General features: G+C 39.7%; 1 protein-coding gene across 1 annotated transcript in view; it reads right to left on the bottom strand.

Moving 5' to 3' along the window:
- top1b (DNA topoisomerase Ib) overlaps positions 1 to 15,286 on the bottom strand; it is a 70,928-nt gene extending 55,642 nt beyond the window's left edge. Inside the window, exons 1-3 of the mRNA XM_073062027.1 lie at positions 15,096 to 15,286; positions 14,953 to 14,977; positions 1,772 to 1,901 (exon numbers count right to left, since the gene is read on the bottom strand). Of these exons, the coding sequence (XP_072918128.1) occupies positions 1,772 to 1,901; positions 14,953 to 14,977; positions 15,096 to 15,119 (179 nt within the window). The 5' untranslated portion in view covers positions 15,120 to 15,286. The remainder of the gene's footprint in view (positions 1 to 1,771; positions 1,902 to 14,952; positions 14,978 to 15,095) is intronic.
- Positions 15,287 to 18,463: the final 3,177 nt, after the last annotated feature.

The raw sequence follows: 18,463 nt of genomic DNA, 5'->3' as shown, positions 1-18,463 counted from the left end.
CAGAGCAGAACCGGCTTCTGGCCCAATGAGCTACAGCTGCTAGCAACCCACCTATTTAACACTAGCCCAATTACAGGACAATCCACAATGACCAATTAGCCTATCAACCAGTACATCTTTGGAATATGGGAGGAAACGATGGACCTGGTGGAACACAAAGGACATACAAACTTCATACAGGCACTATTGAAATTGAACTCTGAAGTCCAATTACCCGATCTGTAATAGCATCTCGCTAACTGCTATGCTCCTGTGCCACCTCGTCCCAATTGTGGAAAGCTCAGCTTTCGGTAAGACTAATCCACCAACTATACTGCACGAGCAGCTAAATAAGGACACTCTCAAATAAAGTACAAGATTCAAATTCAGTAATTAGTGTTCACAGTATCACACAACCTTCGATGCAGGAATTATAGAAAAGATCACAGATCTGACCAAATTTTAAACATAGTATGGGATATGCCAAATTTGCAAACTGACTATGTTAGAGGAGCCATCTTGATCAGCAGCAGCATGATCTGTCAATTTTCAGCCACTCATAGGGCTGTTCCAGTTAGAGGGGAACTACAAGATTTTTGGGAGTGGGGGTGGCGATTTTGCCTATGAATAATCTGAAGTTGCACTTCCACATAAAAGGTTAAGCGTGGAGCTACTGAGGTATTTTATGATTGAGCAAGTTGTTTTCCCCCCTTCTTTTCAGACCACGGGAAGCATACAGAACTCTGAGAACATGGCTAGTCAGACTTCATCAAGGAAGCTAAATGTACTGAGCCTGAGTTGTTGCAGGAGAAGACCCTAGCTGAATCCTTCAATTGACTCTGAGCTACCCAGTTCTAAATCACAATATGTGATCTCGGTCAAAATGAAAGGGAGACATAAGATGGCACAGTAAAGATCCTTTGGGCCACAATTTTGTTTCCGACCTTTTAACCTACTCCAAGATCAATCTAATACTTCCCTTTCATATTGGCCTCCCTTTTTCTTTCACCTATGTGCCCAAGAGCCTCTTAAATGACCAAAATTGTATCTGCCTCTACTACCACCCCGAGCAACATGTTCCACATATCTTCCACTCCATGTTAAAGAACTCTCTGCAACCCCACCCCCCATACTTTCCACCAGTTATCTTTAAATTAGCCCCCTTCCATTAGCCATTTTTGCCCTGGAGAAAAAGTTTCAGGCTGTCTACACAATCTATGCCTCTTACCATCTTGTACACCTCTATCAAGTGACCTCCCATCATCCCTCACTCTAAAGGGAAAATGATGGACAATATATCAAGAATAAAACAGTTTCAGTTCTACCACAAATCATCATTCAGATTCACCAATGTTGCCCTACATAGCTGGCATCTGAAATACTGATTACCAAAACAAAACATACTAAATGCTGGAAAATCTCAGCAGGTCAGGCAGCATCTATGGAAATGAGTAGACCTTATCAAAGCCATGCGAGATTAAGATTTTCCTATTGGCCAATCACCAGACGTATCTTAAAAGCTAATACGTTGATAATATAAGTAATACTTGTTAATGACATAGATGATGTAAGCAGCTATCATTTAATACATACTGGAATAGCACTGGTAACCCAGGACTCAGCCACATAAGCCCCAAGAGCAACTGTGAATATGCTGATTTTTAGTCATTTTAGAATAATACAATGCAAAGCTGGTTCAAATACAGCACATTGTCATGTTTCAATTCCTGACCACACTTGAATATAGTAACCATCTACAACATGGAAAAATGCAGCACAAGTAATCAACTACCTGTTGCTATGATTCTTGGAACTGGAGGAGCTGTGCTTCGGTTTCTCACGATCCTTATCCCGATCCTTTGACTTGTGCTTGTGTTCTTTATGTTTGTGTTTTTCTTCACTTTTACTGGACTTATGGGAATCTATAACAAAATACAAAAAAAATTGTCATTGTTAGGATTTCCTTATCTTCTTGTTCAATGATTTAAACTATCTCCAAATTCAACGAAAGTTTTAAAAAAAACTCACCAGTACTTGCACAATTCCATTTTAGGACATTAAATTGTATGTTGTATATTATTTCTATCAGTTATTTTTATAGTGATCTCTATTCATACAAATATACTTCCTATTCTAATGGGCTTAATTCTCAGCTAGCTCAAGGATCCATTTACCTTTCGTCACATTTTTCACCTTTTTCTTGCTGGAACAAACTATAATCCTCCATTTAAAATCAAGGAGCTATTAGGCCTCTGCCAATGACAAGAACCTTGTACAGTTAACTTGTAGACTTCCTATTATACTTAAATTGTTAATCTTTCATTGATCCTGTTATAGTCACTAGAGGAAATTTTTATCAGAATACACGAATGTCATCACATACTATCTTGAGATTTTTATCCTGTGAGCATCCTCAACCTATAGAATAGTAACTATAACAGGATCAAGTGCAGTGAAGACAAACTGCAAATGCAAATATAAATAACAATGGTGACATATACATACTTTGATAATAGCATTTACTTTGAACTTCAAACTTTGTTATACTCACTTAACTAAAAAAGTAAAATTAACCTAATAGCACATTGCTGCATCTAGTAGAACTCTGGATTCAATCCTAATCTTGGCAAATGGCTGTCTGGGTGCGATTGATGGGAATAAGGAGAGAAAATAGGTAACAAATGGGAAATTGATGAACAGCATGGACTTGTTGAGCCAGAAGGCCTGTTGCTATATTTGAACATCTGCAGCTGATTGAAAGATTATATATACTTGAAAGAAAATTTAGATTCACAAGCATGCATTTACTAAATTGAAAAGAGAAAATGTGTTACACCTAAGACTTAATCAAGATTGATGAGCAAAACGATTTTTGAATTATAAACTTTTCAGTCTACCACCTTGAGTTCTATGTCAAGTTCTGGATACACGTGGCAGGATGACATTAAGGTCCTCAGGGCAGTTCAGAAAATTAAAATCTGCCCCAGAGTGAAAAAGACTAAACTTAAGAATGATGCCTGAAAATTAATATAATGCAAAACAGAGGAGGAAAAAAAAGGATCCAGAACATGGCTACAGGGACAGATTCAAAGCAGAATTATGACCAACACCTGCAAGATCTTAAAATGATTATCACATGGATTGGGTATTTGGGAGGAACTTAATCTGTTAGATATTGTGAAGGGGAGAGCTAGAGGGAGTTTTTGAAATGGAGTAGCTGATGGTCTTTACTCATCTGTAGTTTTTCTGAGATAGTCATCATTGCACAAAGCAATTAATAATTACCTTCCCTTAGGATATCTGTGAAACCTGGAGTGTCGAAAATGAAAAAAAAAAGCCAGAATTAACAGAGTTCTGAAAAGTTACCCAGTTTTGCACTATGGATAAAAAGCCAAGAAAATTAAAAAGCACTAAAAAAAAAGACAAATACTTTACACCCAGAAGGTCCGAGCTATATCTTATACTGAAATCAGAGACCATGGCTGCACACAACCAAATTGATCCTAGCAGGTAATACCAAGGTCAGCAGCATTTTGTTACACTGTCCCATTCAAACAAAGGACAAAACTATTTTTGAAGTTAGTGTTCCTTTTGTGCACTGAACACCATCCAGGCAATTTTTTGTTTACAAAATAAAATTGCATTTTAGTACTGATGCGAAGTCCAAGCACAATCTGACCTCATTAAACAGCAGTAATTCAACACTGTTGAAGAGGGGGCAAAAAGAAATTGGTTCATCTTAAATCAGAATCAGGATTATTACGTCGTGAAAGTTGTTTTGCAGCAGCAGTACAGTGCAATACATAAAGCCTTACTCTACATTATATTACCTATATTAAACAAGTATTGCAAAGAGAAAGCAAAATGAGATCGTGTTCATGGATTCAGTGACAGAGCTATGATGGTGGAGGGGAAGAAGCGGTTGGTAAAACATTGAGACTGCTTGAATTCATTGGAGCAAGACTGAAGAAAGGCACAAATCTAACAAGTATTATTTAATTTAATCATTTAAATCTCAGTGTTATTATTTCAGAGGACATGTCCCAAATTCAGTAAGCGAGTGTCATTATAAAGATAGCATAGAAGCACCCCTACTTTCTTCAAAGTTTGCAAAGATTACTGATTAGTTGCATCATGCCCTCGAGTAAAAAAGCCTACAACATGTAGTGTATACAGCCCACTGAGAACATCTACAGCGAATGCTGACACAGAAAAGCAGCATCTATTATCGAGAACGATTACCACCCAGGCCATGCTCTCTTCTCGCTGCTGCCATCAGGAAGGTGGTATAGGAGCCTCAAGACCCACACCACCAGGTTTAGGAACAGTTATTACCCTTCAACCATCAGGCTTTTGAATCATTCCTGCTGCTGCCTTTAAGGAGTTTGTACGTCCTCCCCATGACTGCGTGGGTTTTCTCCGATGCTCCGGTTTCCTCTCATAGTCCAAAGACATACCAGTTGGTAGGTTCATTGATCACTGTAAATTGTTCCATGATTAGGCTTGGGTTAAATTAGGGGCTACCGTGCAGCATGGCTAAAAGGGCCACAGGGGCCTGTTCTGCACAGTATCTCAATAAAATAAAATTTTAAAAATAAAGGGGATAAATTCTCATTTCTTAATTTCCTTGATATTTATTGCTTACTTATGACGATTATCTTTTTCCTTCTCTATCTTGTATTTACATAGTTTTTTCGCATGTTGGTTGTCTGTGCTTTCATTTATCCTATTATGTTTCTTGTTTTTACTGTGAATGCCCGCAAGAAAATGGATCTCAAGGTTATTTGCTGACATATATGACAATGAATTTACTTTGAATCAAATAAATTCATAAATGTGAAAAGCCAATTTAAAAATCATCCTAGACTGATGTCCTACACATCCAAAGGAAGTTAAAGTCATCACCATAATACCACCTTACAAAAGAGGGGTAGGGGATGATGTAGTGATGGTTCCAAGTTACCAACAAAAGTCAAATAAAACAAAGGATTTAAAAGGAATGACTTTCGACAACTGACTTTACGGGATCTCACCAAAATGTCCTTGATCACGGCAAATTTGAAGCCACAAGGAAAAGCAAACCCAAGCGGATCGGTATAGACTAAACAATAACCACAACGAAAACCCAGTGCTGCAAATTTTAGGCTGTCAACTGTTCTATATTTAATGGAGTACTGTATAGCATTGGAATGAAGCAATTGCCAGGACACAGTTAAGCTTAGTCACTACTGAGAAACCATGGTTACAGAATATGGAAGGAAAGGGCAGGGAGAGGAAAGAAAGAAAACAAATCATTTTGACAACGTGAGAAGCAAACACTACAAATACCTTGAATTAGCAGACAAAAGTGGATCTAATAATCAAGTGCACTTTGGTTTTGCCTTGTATAATTTTCATGCATTGTCTGAAGGTCAAGGTCTTTAAATGCTGTCTCAGCCCATTCCATGAAAAAGATGTGGGTGCTTAACTATTTGCATTTCTTCCTAGGGGAAAGTAGGAGTACTAAAGTAATATGAAGGACAGTCTTCAGTAACTCAACTCTTGGGCATGACTTAGAATAACAGCACAAGCTCTTACTCCATTAAAAAAATAAAACACCAAAAAATGAACAACTTCAGGAATGATGGGAAAGACCAAACAGACATGAAGGCCCAAGTTAATTTCTGTCTTCCTGCAAAGACAAATGACACAGCTTACCCTGCAAATGTGGGGTATCACCTCTCCATAATGATTTAAAAATTATCCTTTTGTATATCCCGAATGAACTCTTCACAGTTAAATACATTGTCTCTCTGGTGAATCAGAACTGACCAATATGAAACATACCTGCAGATTATAAATCAAATGTGAAGAATGGCTATCTGGGGAAAGTTCAGGACAGCCTCTCATCAACGAATTGGCAGCATCCAGAGACTTGGTGAAAAAGATTAATTAAATTGGAGAAGTTTTCTTACTGAAACATATGTTGCAGATGAGAGCAGAAAAAATGTCTGAGTTCTACCAGTCCACAAGATCATAAGACATAGGAACAAAATCAGGCCATTCAGCCCATTAAGTCTGCTCTGCCATTCCATCATGGCTGATTTAACATCACTCTCAACCATTCTCTTGCTTTCTCCTCATAACTTTTGGGTCCCTTATCTATCAAGAACTTACCAATTTCCTTTTTAACCATGGAATCTCATGTGGAGAGGGTGGTGAAGAAAGCTTTTGGTATGCTGGCCTTTATAAATCAGAGCATTGAGTATAGGAGTTGGGATGTAATGTTAAAATTGTACAAGGCATTGGTAAGGCTGAATTTGAAGTATTGTATACAGTTCTGGTCACCGAATTATAGGAAAGATATCAACAAAATAGAGAGAGTACAGAGAAGATTTACCAGAATGTTACCTGGGTTTCAGCACCTAAGTTACAGGGAAAGGCTGAACAAGTTAGGTCTTTATTCTTTGGAGTGTAGAAGGTTGAGGGGGGACTTGATATTTAAAATTATGAGGGGGATAGATCAAGTTGACGTGGATAGGCTTTTTCCATTGAGAGTAGGGGAGATTCCAACAAGAGGACATGATTTGAGAGTTGGGGGCAAAAGTTTAAGGGTAACACGAGGGGGAATTTCTTTACTCAGAGTGGTAGCTGTGTGGATCGAGCTTCCAGTAGAAGTGGTAGAGGCAGGTTCGGTGTTGTCATTTAAAGTAAAATTGGGTAGGTATATGGACAGGAAAGGAATGGAGGGTTATGGGCTGAGTGCGGACCAGTGGGACTAAGTGAGTGTAAGCGTCGGCACTGACTAGAAGGGCCGAGATGGCCTGTTTCCGTGCTGTAACTGTTATATGGTTATACACAAATGACTTGCCCTCCACAGCTGCCTGATGTCACGAATTCCAGATTCATTACTCTAGCGGAAGAAATTCCTCCTAAGCTCTGTTCTAAAGGGAGGTCCTATGTTGAGGATGTGCCTTCTGGTTCTAGACTAGTGTACTACTGGAAACATCTTTGCCATGTGCACTCTATCTAGGCCTTCCGATATTCGATGGATTTTGAATGAAAGGGTGACAGTGGATGAACTTTCTTAGTCAACAGTACCTTGTGCAAAGCATCAGGCTTCTCATGCCCAGTCACTTTCTGCTTTTATGACACGATTACACTTATCTATTAAATAACTGGCTCAGTTTCATTGCTGCAAGTTATCCACCTGGCAAAGACACCAAAGTACCAGCAAAGTAGAATCATAATCAAAACATCTTTTATCTTAAGATGAGACAGTGGAGGGGAGATGTATGTGGAAATTATGTGCAACTGATCGCTTCAGCTCAACCAAGACTGTCACCGAACATGCAGAATCATCCATTCAGAATCCAACAAAGCACTACTAATACAAAAATATAAGGACAGAGTAAGTCACCATTGTCCAGAGAGCACTGCTTGACCTCTGTCTACAGACTTAATTCAATGCCCACCCCCCATGACATGTACTAACGTGACCTATTCATTGTCAACATCGGAATAGCAGACCACCAAAGCTACCAATTCAAAGAGACGTTAAACTGTTGCATTTGAGACCAAGTGAATTTGCCAGTCTCTTCTGGCTAGGGACAGCATCAATGTTGCATCTACACTCTTAAGTAATCTCATTGCAAGGTATTGTTTGGCATTTGGGTGAATAGACCTTGTTATTTGACAGGCAAAAGAAAAATGGGTTATAAGATCATAAGACACAGGAGCAGAATTTGCCCATTCGGCTCAAAGTTTGCTCTGCTATTCCATCACGGCTGATTTATTATTCCACTCTACCCCATTCTCCTGCCTTCTCCCCATAATCTTTGACGCCCTTATTAATTAAAAACCTATCAATCTCCTCTTTAAATATACCCAGTGACTTGGCGTGCATATCCATCTCAGGCAATGAATTCCACAGATTCACCACCCTCTGGCTAAAGAAATTTCTCCTCACCTCTGTTCTAACCACATGGGGAAGATGCAGGAAAAGTGAGTGATCTGTAGTCAGGAGCAGAGAGGTGGAGAAAGAAGGGATCAGAGTTTAAGTATAGAAACTTCACCTGGATCAGGGTTCCAAACCTTTTTTAAAAAAAAAAATGCCATGGACCCAGGTTGGGGCCCCCTGATCTTAGATGAAATTGTAAAGATCAACTAAGAACATAGAACAATACAGCACAGTACAGGCCCTTCGAGTAATTAAGAGCAGTAATTAGTCAATACAATCATGTCACTAAATATAAACCTGTCCCCACCTTGCAACAGCTAAGTCTATTCAAAAGAGATCCGAATATTTAGTAATCAAAAATAAGATATCTGGCCATTAAACCACAGCAAACACTTTACAAAGTCACATTAAACATCTGTCAAAGCCAACATGGCTGTACTTCAAATTTAAAGGCGGTAATTCATTAGTACTCACAGAAGTAGTAAAAAAAACCAAGTTCTACATTATTTGGTATCACCCCAATTTCCCCATGAAGCTCACAATGAACCAATAATTATCATCACGCATCTTCCAAATCCCACTTACTCAAGCATCAAAGCTAAGAGTTTGAATATTAGCATTGACATCATGCCTTGGGTTTTATCAGATTCAATTAAATTGCATTTTGAATGGAGATAAAATATCCAAAATTGTTACACACTAATTAGCTTGGAGAAAAAGCAGAAATAAGAACTTCTGCACGAAGTTAACATGGATATTATTACGATACCTCAGTCATCTTTCTCTCCATTTTGTTTTCTCAAAATTTAGTTTATCGATGAACTTTTGCTTTCATGATTTCTGAATAAGTATTTTGCGTCATGATGACACCAGCAACATACCAGAAATTTGAGTGCCGAGGGCAGATTTGATCGCAGTCGCTATTACTAAGGGAAAGGTGCATGGGAAGCTGAAATATCTGAAGGTGGTTAAGTCACCTGGACCAGTTAGACTATAGCACATGGTTCTGAAAGCGGTAGCCGAAGAGTCTACAGAGGCCTTAATAATGATCTTTCGAGAATCACTAGATTCTGGAATGATTCCAGAGGACTGAAAAAATTGCAAATGTCACTCCACTCTTTAAAAAGGGGAGATAAAAGACAGGAAATTATAGACCAGTTAGCCTAATTTCATGATTGGCAAGATGCTGGAGTTGTTAAGGATGCAGTTTTGGGGTACTAAAGAGTCAATAAATGGCCAAGTCAGCATGGTTTGGTTTTGGGGAACGATTGTACTGTACAACAAACCTGTTGGAATTCTTTGAGGTGAAAAAAAAATTTGTTGCATGCAGTTTTTTCATTGATTTTATTGTGTTTCTCTGTATTTACTGTAAATGCCCACAAGAAAATGAATATCAGGGTAGTACATGGCGACACATGCATGTGCTTTGAAATAACACACGGGATAGAAAAGGAGAGTTAACTTGGATTTTCAAAAGGCCTTGACAAGGTGCCAGACATGAGGCTGCTAAAGAGCCCACGGTATTACAGGCATGGATAGAAGATTGGCCAACTGGCAGATGACTAAAAGTGGTTGGCTGCCAGAGATCAGTGTTGTTCCACAAGGGTCATTATTGAGTGCAGTACATTTCACATATGCTGATGATCTAGATAACAGAATGGATGGCTTTGTGGCCATAATGATAGGCAGAGGAGCAGGTAGGGAAGCAGCGAGCCTGCAGAAGGACTCGGACAGACTAGGAAAATGAGCAGGAAAAGGCAGGTGAAATATAGTGGAGGGAAATGTATGACCATGCACTTTGGTAAAAGGAATAAAGGCGTAGACAATTTCCTAAGCAGAGAGCAAATTCAGAAATCAGGTGTGAAGGGACTGTTTAAAGTTACCTTGCAAACTGAGTTAGTAGTAAAGAAGTTAAATACAATGAGGTTTTATAAGGAATTGGGTCAGACTTTATTTGGGGTATTATGAGCAGTTGTGGGCCCCATATATATGATAGCATGGCAGAAGATCCAGAAGTTCAGGAGAATGAAAGGGTTAATGTATGAGCAGTATTTGATAGCTCTAGGCCAGCACCTGCTGGAGTTTAGAGTCATAGAGAAGTACAGCACAGAAACAGGCTATTTGGCCCATCTAGTCCATGCAAAAACCATTTAAACTGCCTACTCACATTGACCTGCAGTGAGACCATAGCCCTACTATCTATGTTCATATCCAAACTTCTCTCAAATGATGAAATCAAGCTCACACGCACTACATGCACTGGCAGATCATTCCACTCTCACAACCCTTTGAGTGAACAAGTTTCCGCAAATGTTTCCCTTAAATTTCTCACATTTTACCCTTAACCTGCTTACATGCTCAATGAAACCTCTTGAATATAGAAAGGCCTAGATAGAATGGACGTGAGAGGATGTCCATAACAGTGATAAGGAGGAATTTCTTTAGCTGGAGGCCAGTGAGTCTGTGTAGTCCAATACCACAGGTGACTGTGGAAGTCAAAAACTGGGTATATTTAAAACATGGTTGATAGGTTTTTGATTTAATGAGTGTCCAAGGTTACAGGGAGAAGGCAGAATAATGGGGTTGAGAGGGATAATGAATCAGCCATGATCGAATGGTGGAGCAGACTTGGATCAAATGGCCTAATTATACTCCAATGTCTTGCGGTCTTTCCAAACAAAATTTATTTGACAATGTTCTACAGGCTCCCTTTCAATACCCAAGATCTCTTCCTCACTTGTACAGAAGTCAATTATAAATCTTGTTCACCCTTTATTGTATGTCTTGAAACTGTGCTGCCTACATGAGGTCCAGCAGTTAGCCACAAGTGATAAGAATCTAATCTTTCACTCTTCCTTATGCCACCCACATGTTCCAACAATTTACATCTCCACCTTCAAATCTAAAGCCCTTTTTTCTCTTCATCTACTTCCCACATCACCACCAGGAAAAATAACCAGGTCATGTGAGAAATAAGTTTCAGGAGTTTTCATGTCAGTACACATGCAAAAAGAAATTGAAATTAGGCCAGGATTTACAAAGCTATTTGAATGGATTATATTGTTTTCAGTGCAGTGCTACACCCACCCTATAAGGTGGAACATAACACCTACACAGCAGGGGTTAACACCATAACTAGTTATGCAGTGTTGATCCAGAATTATGATATTAATGGGAAATTTCAGACCATTATTTGTCTTCAAAATTATCAACCTGTTCAAGTTCAAATAGGACAATTCCCAAAAACTGTTGGCCAAGGCTTATTACCATCAGATACCAGGATCCAAATAGAAAGTAATTTGGCTTTAAGTAAAAATGCACAATAAAGAAGGGTCTGGCAAACTTAAAAAAGCAAGCACTCAATGGAAGCAAAACGACTCTCCTATTGTACTGCTGGTGATCGGGCCATACACCTGACCTCCAAATACCAAGGTGACATCTACTGCAGTCTTCTATCATATACCTGACAGTTATTTTGGTTAACTACCCTCTCAGACTTCTTAACAAGAAGGATTTGTTAGAGAAACAGCTCAGGGCATAGATGAGACATCATGATAACCACAAACTTAGGAAAAATCTCAGAATGGGGTCTTAGCCCAGTGACAGAGCTGATACGACAATGGCTATCTAAACATTACTGGGCAAATGAGCTTATTAAAATTCCTTTACACAACAATTTCCTTTCTGAAAGAATATACCAGGCAAACTGGTAGTACATCAAACTATTTAAGATTCCCCTAGTTCAGATTCTTGACTTCAGTCCCAGCCTGATCTCAATAAAGCAGAAATGTTCTATATCATGGAGAATATATGCTGTTGCACATATACACACACACACACAGCAATTCATGTTTCCTTCACTAACGTATTGCACTGTACTGCTACTGCATAACAACAAATTTCTTGACATATGCCTTTGATATTAAACCTGACAGGTGTGTTCAAAAGATACCTAAACTCACCGATTAAAAAATATAAATAATTGCCTTTACTAGATGAATCCCCTTCAATAACAGTTGCTAAGTTAACAGAGCAGCACACATGCTGGAGGAACTCAGCAGGTCAGGTAGCACCTATGATAATGAATAACAGTTGATGTTTCAGGCCGAGACCCTTCTAGGGCTTGATGTTTGATGTTCAATCAACATAACAAGAATGGCTGTGAATAATAAAGGTGGCTCTTTGATCTCTTGGGCTGAGTGAGTAAACATATTCCTCAACTCAATTAGCAACCACTGGAAAACCATGCCTATATGGCCCAATTAAATCTTGGCTCCCCACTTCTTGACCTAACCAGTCGAGGAGACCAACTTGTTAAATCAAGAAACCTTCATGAACAGTGGACACTTAATTCTAATTAGCACACCCGCAAATTTAAACCGAGAGTGAGTGGCTGGGAAGAGGAAACCAACGGCGTTGAAATCACGATACCTCAATTAGTCAGCTATCATAATCTCAAAATCTCATGTGTTTCCTATCTCTTGTTCAGATGAATCGCAGTTGGTTCTTTCCAGGAATGCAATCACATGTATAGTTTTACCTGAAAGCCTTCACAAGCCTGCTATTAGTTTATCATTTATACATTCATAAAAAGTCTACTCTGCACAATGATACTTTAAAGAATGCAAGCTTAAAAGTCAAATTCTGCCTGCCCCATTGACTTTGATAAACCTGGCTCCTGCCTCTGAACGCACCAAACTTTTCCCAGATTCAATGCACAACTTGCGGTGAATTAGCTGATCTGTTGGGAAAGGGACTTTGATGGGGATGAAAAACAGGAACTCTTTCCACACTGACATCTGCTGAAGTGTGCAAATTCAAAAGAACAGGACTGAACTCCAGAGTTTAATTTTACTACAAACTCAGCCACAACTGAAAGATGGTCACATATGTACAAAAAGACCAACACAGAAACGAAAGCACAAGATGAATTACTAGAGGTGAGAGAGAAATCTTTGGTCTCTGGTGCCAAATGCTTGTGAGTGGAACAGCTGTCAATGAATGTAGATTGGGGTGGGGGGAGGGGGGAGGAGAGAAGGATTGATGCTGGTCGTAAAAGATTCAGTTCCATTAACTTCAATAGATCTGAATACTCTGCCGAGGAGAACCAGCAGCTGATAACTGCATATGCTTAGGATTAGAAACCAGCGATTAATTTCTTTCCTGTTCCCTCTATCAAAATAATTGTGAACTGTCCAGAAACCACATCCCACTCAATGACCAATAAATTACTGATTTTCAAATTGATAATAACCCAAGCTTACTGTAAAGTCAAATCCAATACACAAGTTTACTGATCAACACTGAGGCAAGACAATTTCATAATAATTTATTTGATATTCTTCAGCCACATTACTCACCACTTTCTCCAAGAAAAACTAATATTTTGTGCATCCCCAACTGTAAAATGGATAAATTAACAGCAATTCTGACAAAGAGAATCACATTGACCTCTCCTTTCAACTTCCTCCTTGAAATACTTCTACAAACATCATGAAACCTGGTGCCAGGATGGCTTTCATAAAGTGAACTCAAAACCCAATTGGGTAGTTCAAAACTATTCAAATAGGAACCCTTTATACTTAACACAAGCTTAGTAAAGGAAGTAGATCCTTTCACACCAAAGGGACTTGTCTGTTAAAATTATAATCAGTTTATCATAATCTTATATGAATACTACTTTAGAAATGTATATAAATACACTGGATGCAAGCTCCTCTGTCCAATTCATCTAGGATTTATTTTCAGACACATAGTGAAAGTTTTTCTTTCTGTCAATCAATGCAGATTTATCATACAAGATCTTTTAATTATATATGTATTATAATTTAGTCAGTCTTTTCATAAGAAAAGCCTGTAATCAAATTAGTATTAGTGGATTCCTGGAAATAATAGACTATCACTACCACCCAGGAATACAATGCTTGTATAGTTAACAAGAATATACAGTGTGATCCTATTTGGTGTGAAGACAGGAACGTGTTAAAAATACAGATCAGAGACATATTTCTAAAAGCTGGCTTTATCGCCTTTGCTGGAGTTTTATCAGCTTCATCCACGACTTTGGGAAGGTTAAAACATATTCTGTCCTTGCAAACCAAACAAAAAAACTTTAAAAAATATCGAACAGCTGCTCTGGTCATTATTGCAAAGTTTGCACCAGACCGATTAAGATGTGGTAATCACCATCCCAATTTAAGATCTTTAAAAATTAAAACATATAAACAATAAACTCTGAGGGAACTTCTAGAAGTATCTACATCTCACTGCAGTAGCAATTATTTTTGATATAATATAATCCAATTGTTTTTGATACAATATAACCCCGGGAAATTCAAACACCCGGCTTTTATTCGTACAGAAGATTGACTCTCAAAACCTTTCATGGGGGGGGGGGGGGGGTGGAGGAAGATGATAATAGGAAATAGTTTATTTTTATTTTTTTAAAAACACTTACACAAATTATTAATGCAAATCGCCAAGTGTTGGAATTTTCAGCTTCCTCTCTCCCCAGCGAAAAAATAACCGAAATGCAACCAACAAAAGTGCATTTTTCTTACAAATTAGAAACACCAAGGTGTTGTCCTTGCTGTGTTTTGATAGAAAAAGGCTACCCTCGCTGTGCCAGGGCTTGTTTAAATGCCCTGCAACGTTTTGCGGCTCCAATGTGGTAGCCTCGCTCTTGCAACATGCACGAAGGAGCCCAGAGAGAAGGGCAAAAGAAAATGGCGCAGAGACTAAGTCCTAACGGCTGAAAAGCCGGCTTTTGCCTCGCCATCGCGGGCCGGCGACGGGCGCTAGAGACCATCCGAGCCCCGGATCCCGGACTCTGGCTCCTGTAGAAGGGGCTGAGGGTGTTTTGGGGACCAAGAGGGGGCTGCAAGGTGGTTATTTTGGGGGCCGATTTGAACAATAGGGCTTGCGGGCACGTCGACGGGACTTAGTCTCTGGACGCCATGTCTGATCCTCTTGTTCTCCACATTAAAAGGCAGAATTAAACACCGCCCTCGCCCCTCTCGGGCTCAAACACTCACCGTTCAGCCGACAATCCGCGTTGACCTACAACGTAAACCAAGAAAAAAGCAGGTTAAAACTTTTTTTTTGGAGGTACCTGCATCAAAAAAGGAGGAAAAAAAACACAAGTTTCCAAAGCGGGTTAAATAACCAATCCACCTACCTGGGAGAGATGATCAAGGCTCATTTTTTTACGGAGATTTGATTATAGGTGTTTTCCACTGCGCACTTGGCCTCTCAGAGTTTTATAATTTGAGTTGTACTCACACCAGGGAGCTGCCTCAAATTGAACCGGTCCAGCTCACCGCGCGGAGACTAAGTCCCGGTTTCGGCGCACTGCGCATGCACGGGGTGATTGGGGGGGAGCTCTCGCCGCGCAGTCTAAAGCCGCGCAGAGACCAAGTCCCTGCTTCCGCGCACTGCGCATGCACCGGGTGCAGAGGGACGAAGTTTCGCTTTCGGGCTATTGATCTGTCAATGTGCTTCTCGCAGTTCGAGGCGCCACTTACCCAGAAATGCACAGGCACTTCTTTTGCCCTGCCCCCCCACCCCCAACCCGAAGCTCCTCAACACCTCTTTGCACCATCAAACTCCATGCCCCGAAATAAACTGGCAGTGGTTTGGAAATAAATGATCCCAAACAGAATTAAATCCCAATTTTCTAAACTACCGTTAATATCTACAGTATATACAAAAATGACCCCTTTCCTCCTTTTGAAATAAAAGTTATCTAGCAGCAAAGCCCATTAAATAAAATGATGTCATAGTGGTTTCCGCTGATGTCAGTGCCTAATCATCATAAAAATCAGGTTAAATGTTCTAATGGTAACCTGCATTTAGCCAATACCTTTAAAGCTGTAACACATTTCAGTAGAGCAAAATCAGGATTGTAAGTTAAAGGCCTTAATTTAAGGTGAGTGGAGAAAAATTTTAAAGGAACCTGAGGGGCGACTTTTTCCGAAGTTCAAAAGTTCAACCTTCAAATACATTTATTATCTAAGTGTGTATACATTATACAACCTTGAGGTTCTTCTCCTAACAGGCGGCCACAAAGCAAAGAAACTCAGAAGAACCCATTTTTAAAAAAGAGGACCGTGAAACAGCCAATGTGTAGAGACAGAGTAAAAACAAATCACGCAAACAATAAACGCAATCTAAAGAGAGTCCGTCAGCAGACCCTTAGTTCAGTGCAGGGTGGAGCAGTCAGCTGAACCAGCCCATCCCTCACCCCAGGCCCTGGCACCCTGACCTTTTCAATCAGGCCTGGCACTTACATAGCTGTCCAAGCATTGGGTTTGGTCATTTTGATACGCGCTGGGTTGGTATGAGGAATGGGCTGCTGGAGGAAGTTGGAGAAGCAGGTGCAATTGTAACCATTCAAAGTGGTTTGCACAGATACAGTGATAGACAGGTTCTGGAGAGATATGGGCCAGCCGCAGGGAGACAGGACTGGACCAGACAGACATCTTGGTCAGCATGAAGTTGGGCTGAAGGGCCCCATTTCCTTTCCGAATGATTCTGTGACTCTAATGACTGTCTGCATTTCTCTATTAGTCAAAATGTACATTCCAAAACCAGGCACAAGAGAGTTACTACACCTAGGGACATCATGCGCTATCCTGACAGCTGATCCCAAGCTTTGTTTTTCTAGAGGATCCTGGAGGAAACAAGACACATAGTGAGGTCAGAATGAGAATTAATCTCACCGGCGTATGTCGTGAAGTTTGTTGTCTTTGTGGCAGCAGTCCAATGCAATACATAAACGTGTAATAGTAATGAACTATGGTGTGTGTATTATATTTACATATATTATAGTTAAATTAAATAAGTAGATAAGTAGTTCAAAAATAAAAATAAAATAGTGAGGTAATCAATGTGTATTCAGAAATCGGATGGCAGAGGGGAAGAAGCTGTTCCTGAATAATTGAGTGTGTATCTTCAGGCTTCCTGAATGTTCCTTCCTGATGGTAGCAATGAGAACAATTTGTTCCTAGAATATAAACCTTCAGCAATGAAGGACAGCACCCATACACGAGTGAAACATGCTAAAGGGTTGGAATTGGAGTAATGTTAGTTTCAGTATGGCAGGTGGAGGTGGCAAGGTGGAGATAAAGTCAGGTAGTGACTGGAAAAGAATGTACAATTTAAATTCAAGTTTGTGAGGAATCAGTGTATGAAAGAAGAAAAAGACTTTTTTTTAAAAAAGATACAAACACAAGAGATTCGATATATGCAGAGTAACACACACAAGATTCTGGAAGAACTCAGCAGGTCAGGCACATCTGTGGAAATGAATAAACAGTTGACATTTCATGCCAAGATCCTTCATCAGGACTGGAGAGGAAGGCGGAAGATTCCAGAATAAAAAGGTGAGGGGAGGGGGAAGGAGGACAAACTAGAAGCCGAGAGGTGAAACCAGGTGGGTGGGTGGGGGGTTAATGAAGAAAGAGGTTGGGAAGTAATAGATGGAAAAGGTCAAAAGCTGGAAAAGAAGGAATCACTCAAAATGTTGACTGCGATTCATTTCAAAAGGTGCTGCCTAACCTGCCGAGTTCCAGCTTTTTGTATGTGTTGTTCTCGCCTTTGTTGTGCTGTTTTTCCAAAGTCTTGGATCTCCCCAAATATTTTTACAGCCGATCTTGTCATGATTGTACTGCAGGACATAAGTACTCAACTTCCATAAAGCAAGCTCCCACAAACAGCAAGGTGATAGAGACCTGGTTATTTATGTGGTATTAAGTGAGTGATAAACCCTCAAATCTATCAGTCTCTTCTTTGAATGAGCTGAGTAAGGCAATACAGAGCCCCAGAGTCATGATTTCCAAAGATTATATATTTGCATTAATGAGCAGGTGTACCTAATAAAATGGCCACTGAGTGTATAATTCCCTTATTCTGCATGCTTGCTAGATTTCTAATTGCCCAGTGTCTTTCAGGTTTTTGTGCTTTCTACTGAGAAGACAGGGATAGTCATTTAATTCTTCGGACATTTCCTCATCTTCTATTAGAGTCATAGAAAACTACAGCACAGAAACAGGCCTTTCAGCCCATCTAGTCTGTGCCAAACCATTTAACCTGCCTGGCCCCACTGACCTACACCGGGACTATAACTCTCCATTCCCGTACCTATCTGAACTTCTCTTAAACATTGAAATTGAAATCACACGCACTACTTTGTGCTGGCAGCTCGCTCCACACTCTCACCACCCTCCGAGTGAAGAAGTTTCCCCTCATGTTCACCTTAAACATTTCACCTTTCACCCTCATCCCATGACCCATAGTTGTAGTCTCACCCAACCTCAGCGGAAAGCTTGCTTACCTACCTGGACCCCTCATAATTTTGTATACCGCTATTAAATCTCCCCTCAAACGTCTACGTTCTAGGGAATAAATTTTGACCTATTTGATCTTTCCTTATTAATTCTTTATCTTTCCTTATAAATTCTTAATTTCTGTCTATTTTGTCCTCTGTTAGTCATTTCCTTTCAACATACTGTATCTATCAAAGCTCTTCTAGTCCACTCCTATATT

This window comes from Hemitrygon akajei, chromosome 11, assembly GCF_048418815.1.
Source record: "Hemitrygon akajei chromosome 11, sHemAka1.3, whole genome shotgun sequence".
Taxonomy (NCBI): Eukaryota; Metazoa; Chordata; class Chondrichthyes; order Myliobatiformes; family Dasyatidae; genus Hemitrygon; species Hemitrygon akajei.
Note: the sequence above shows the minus strand (reverse complement) of the source record. Positions and strands in the feature narration are given on the sequence as shown.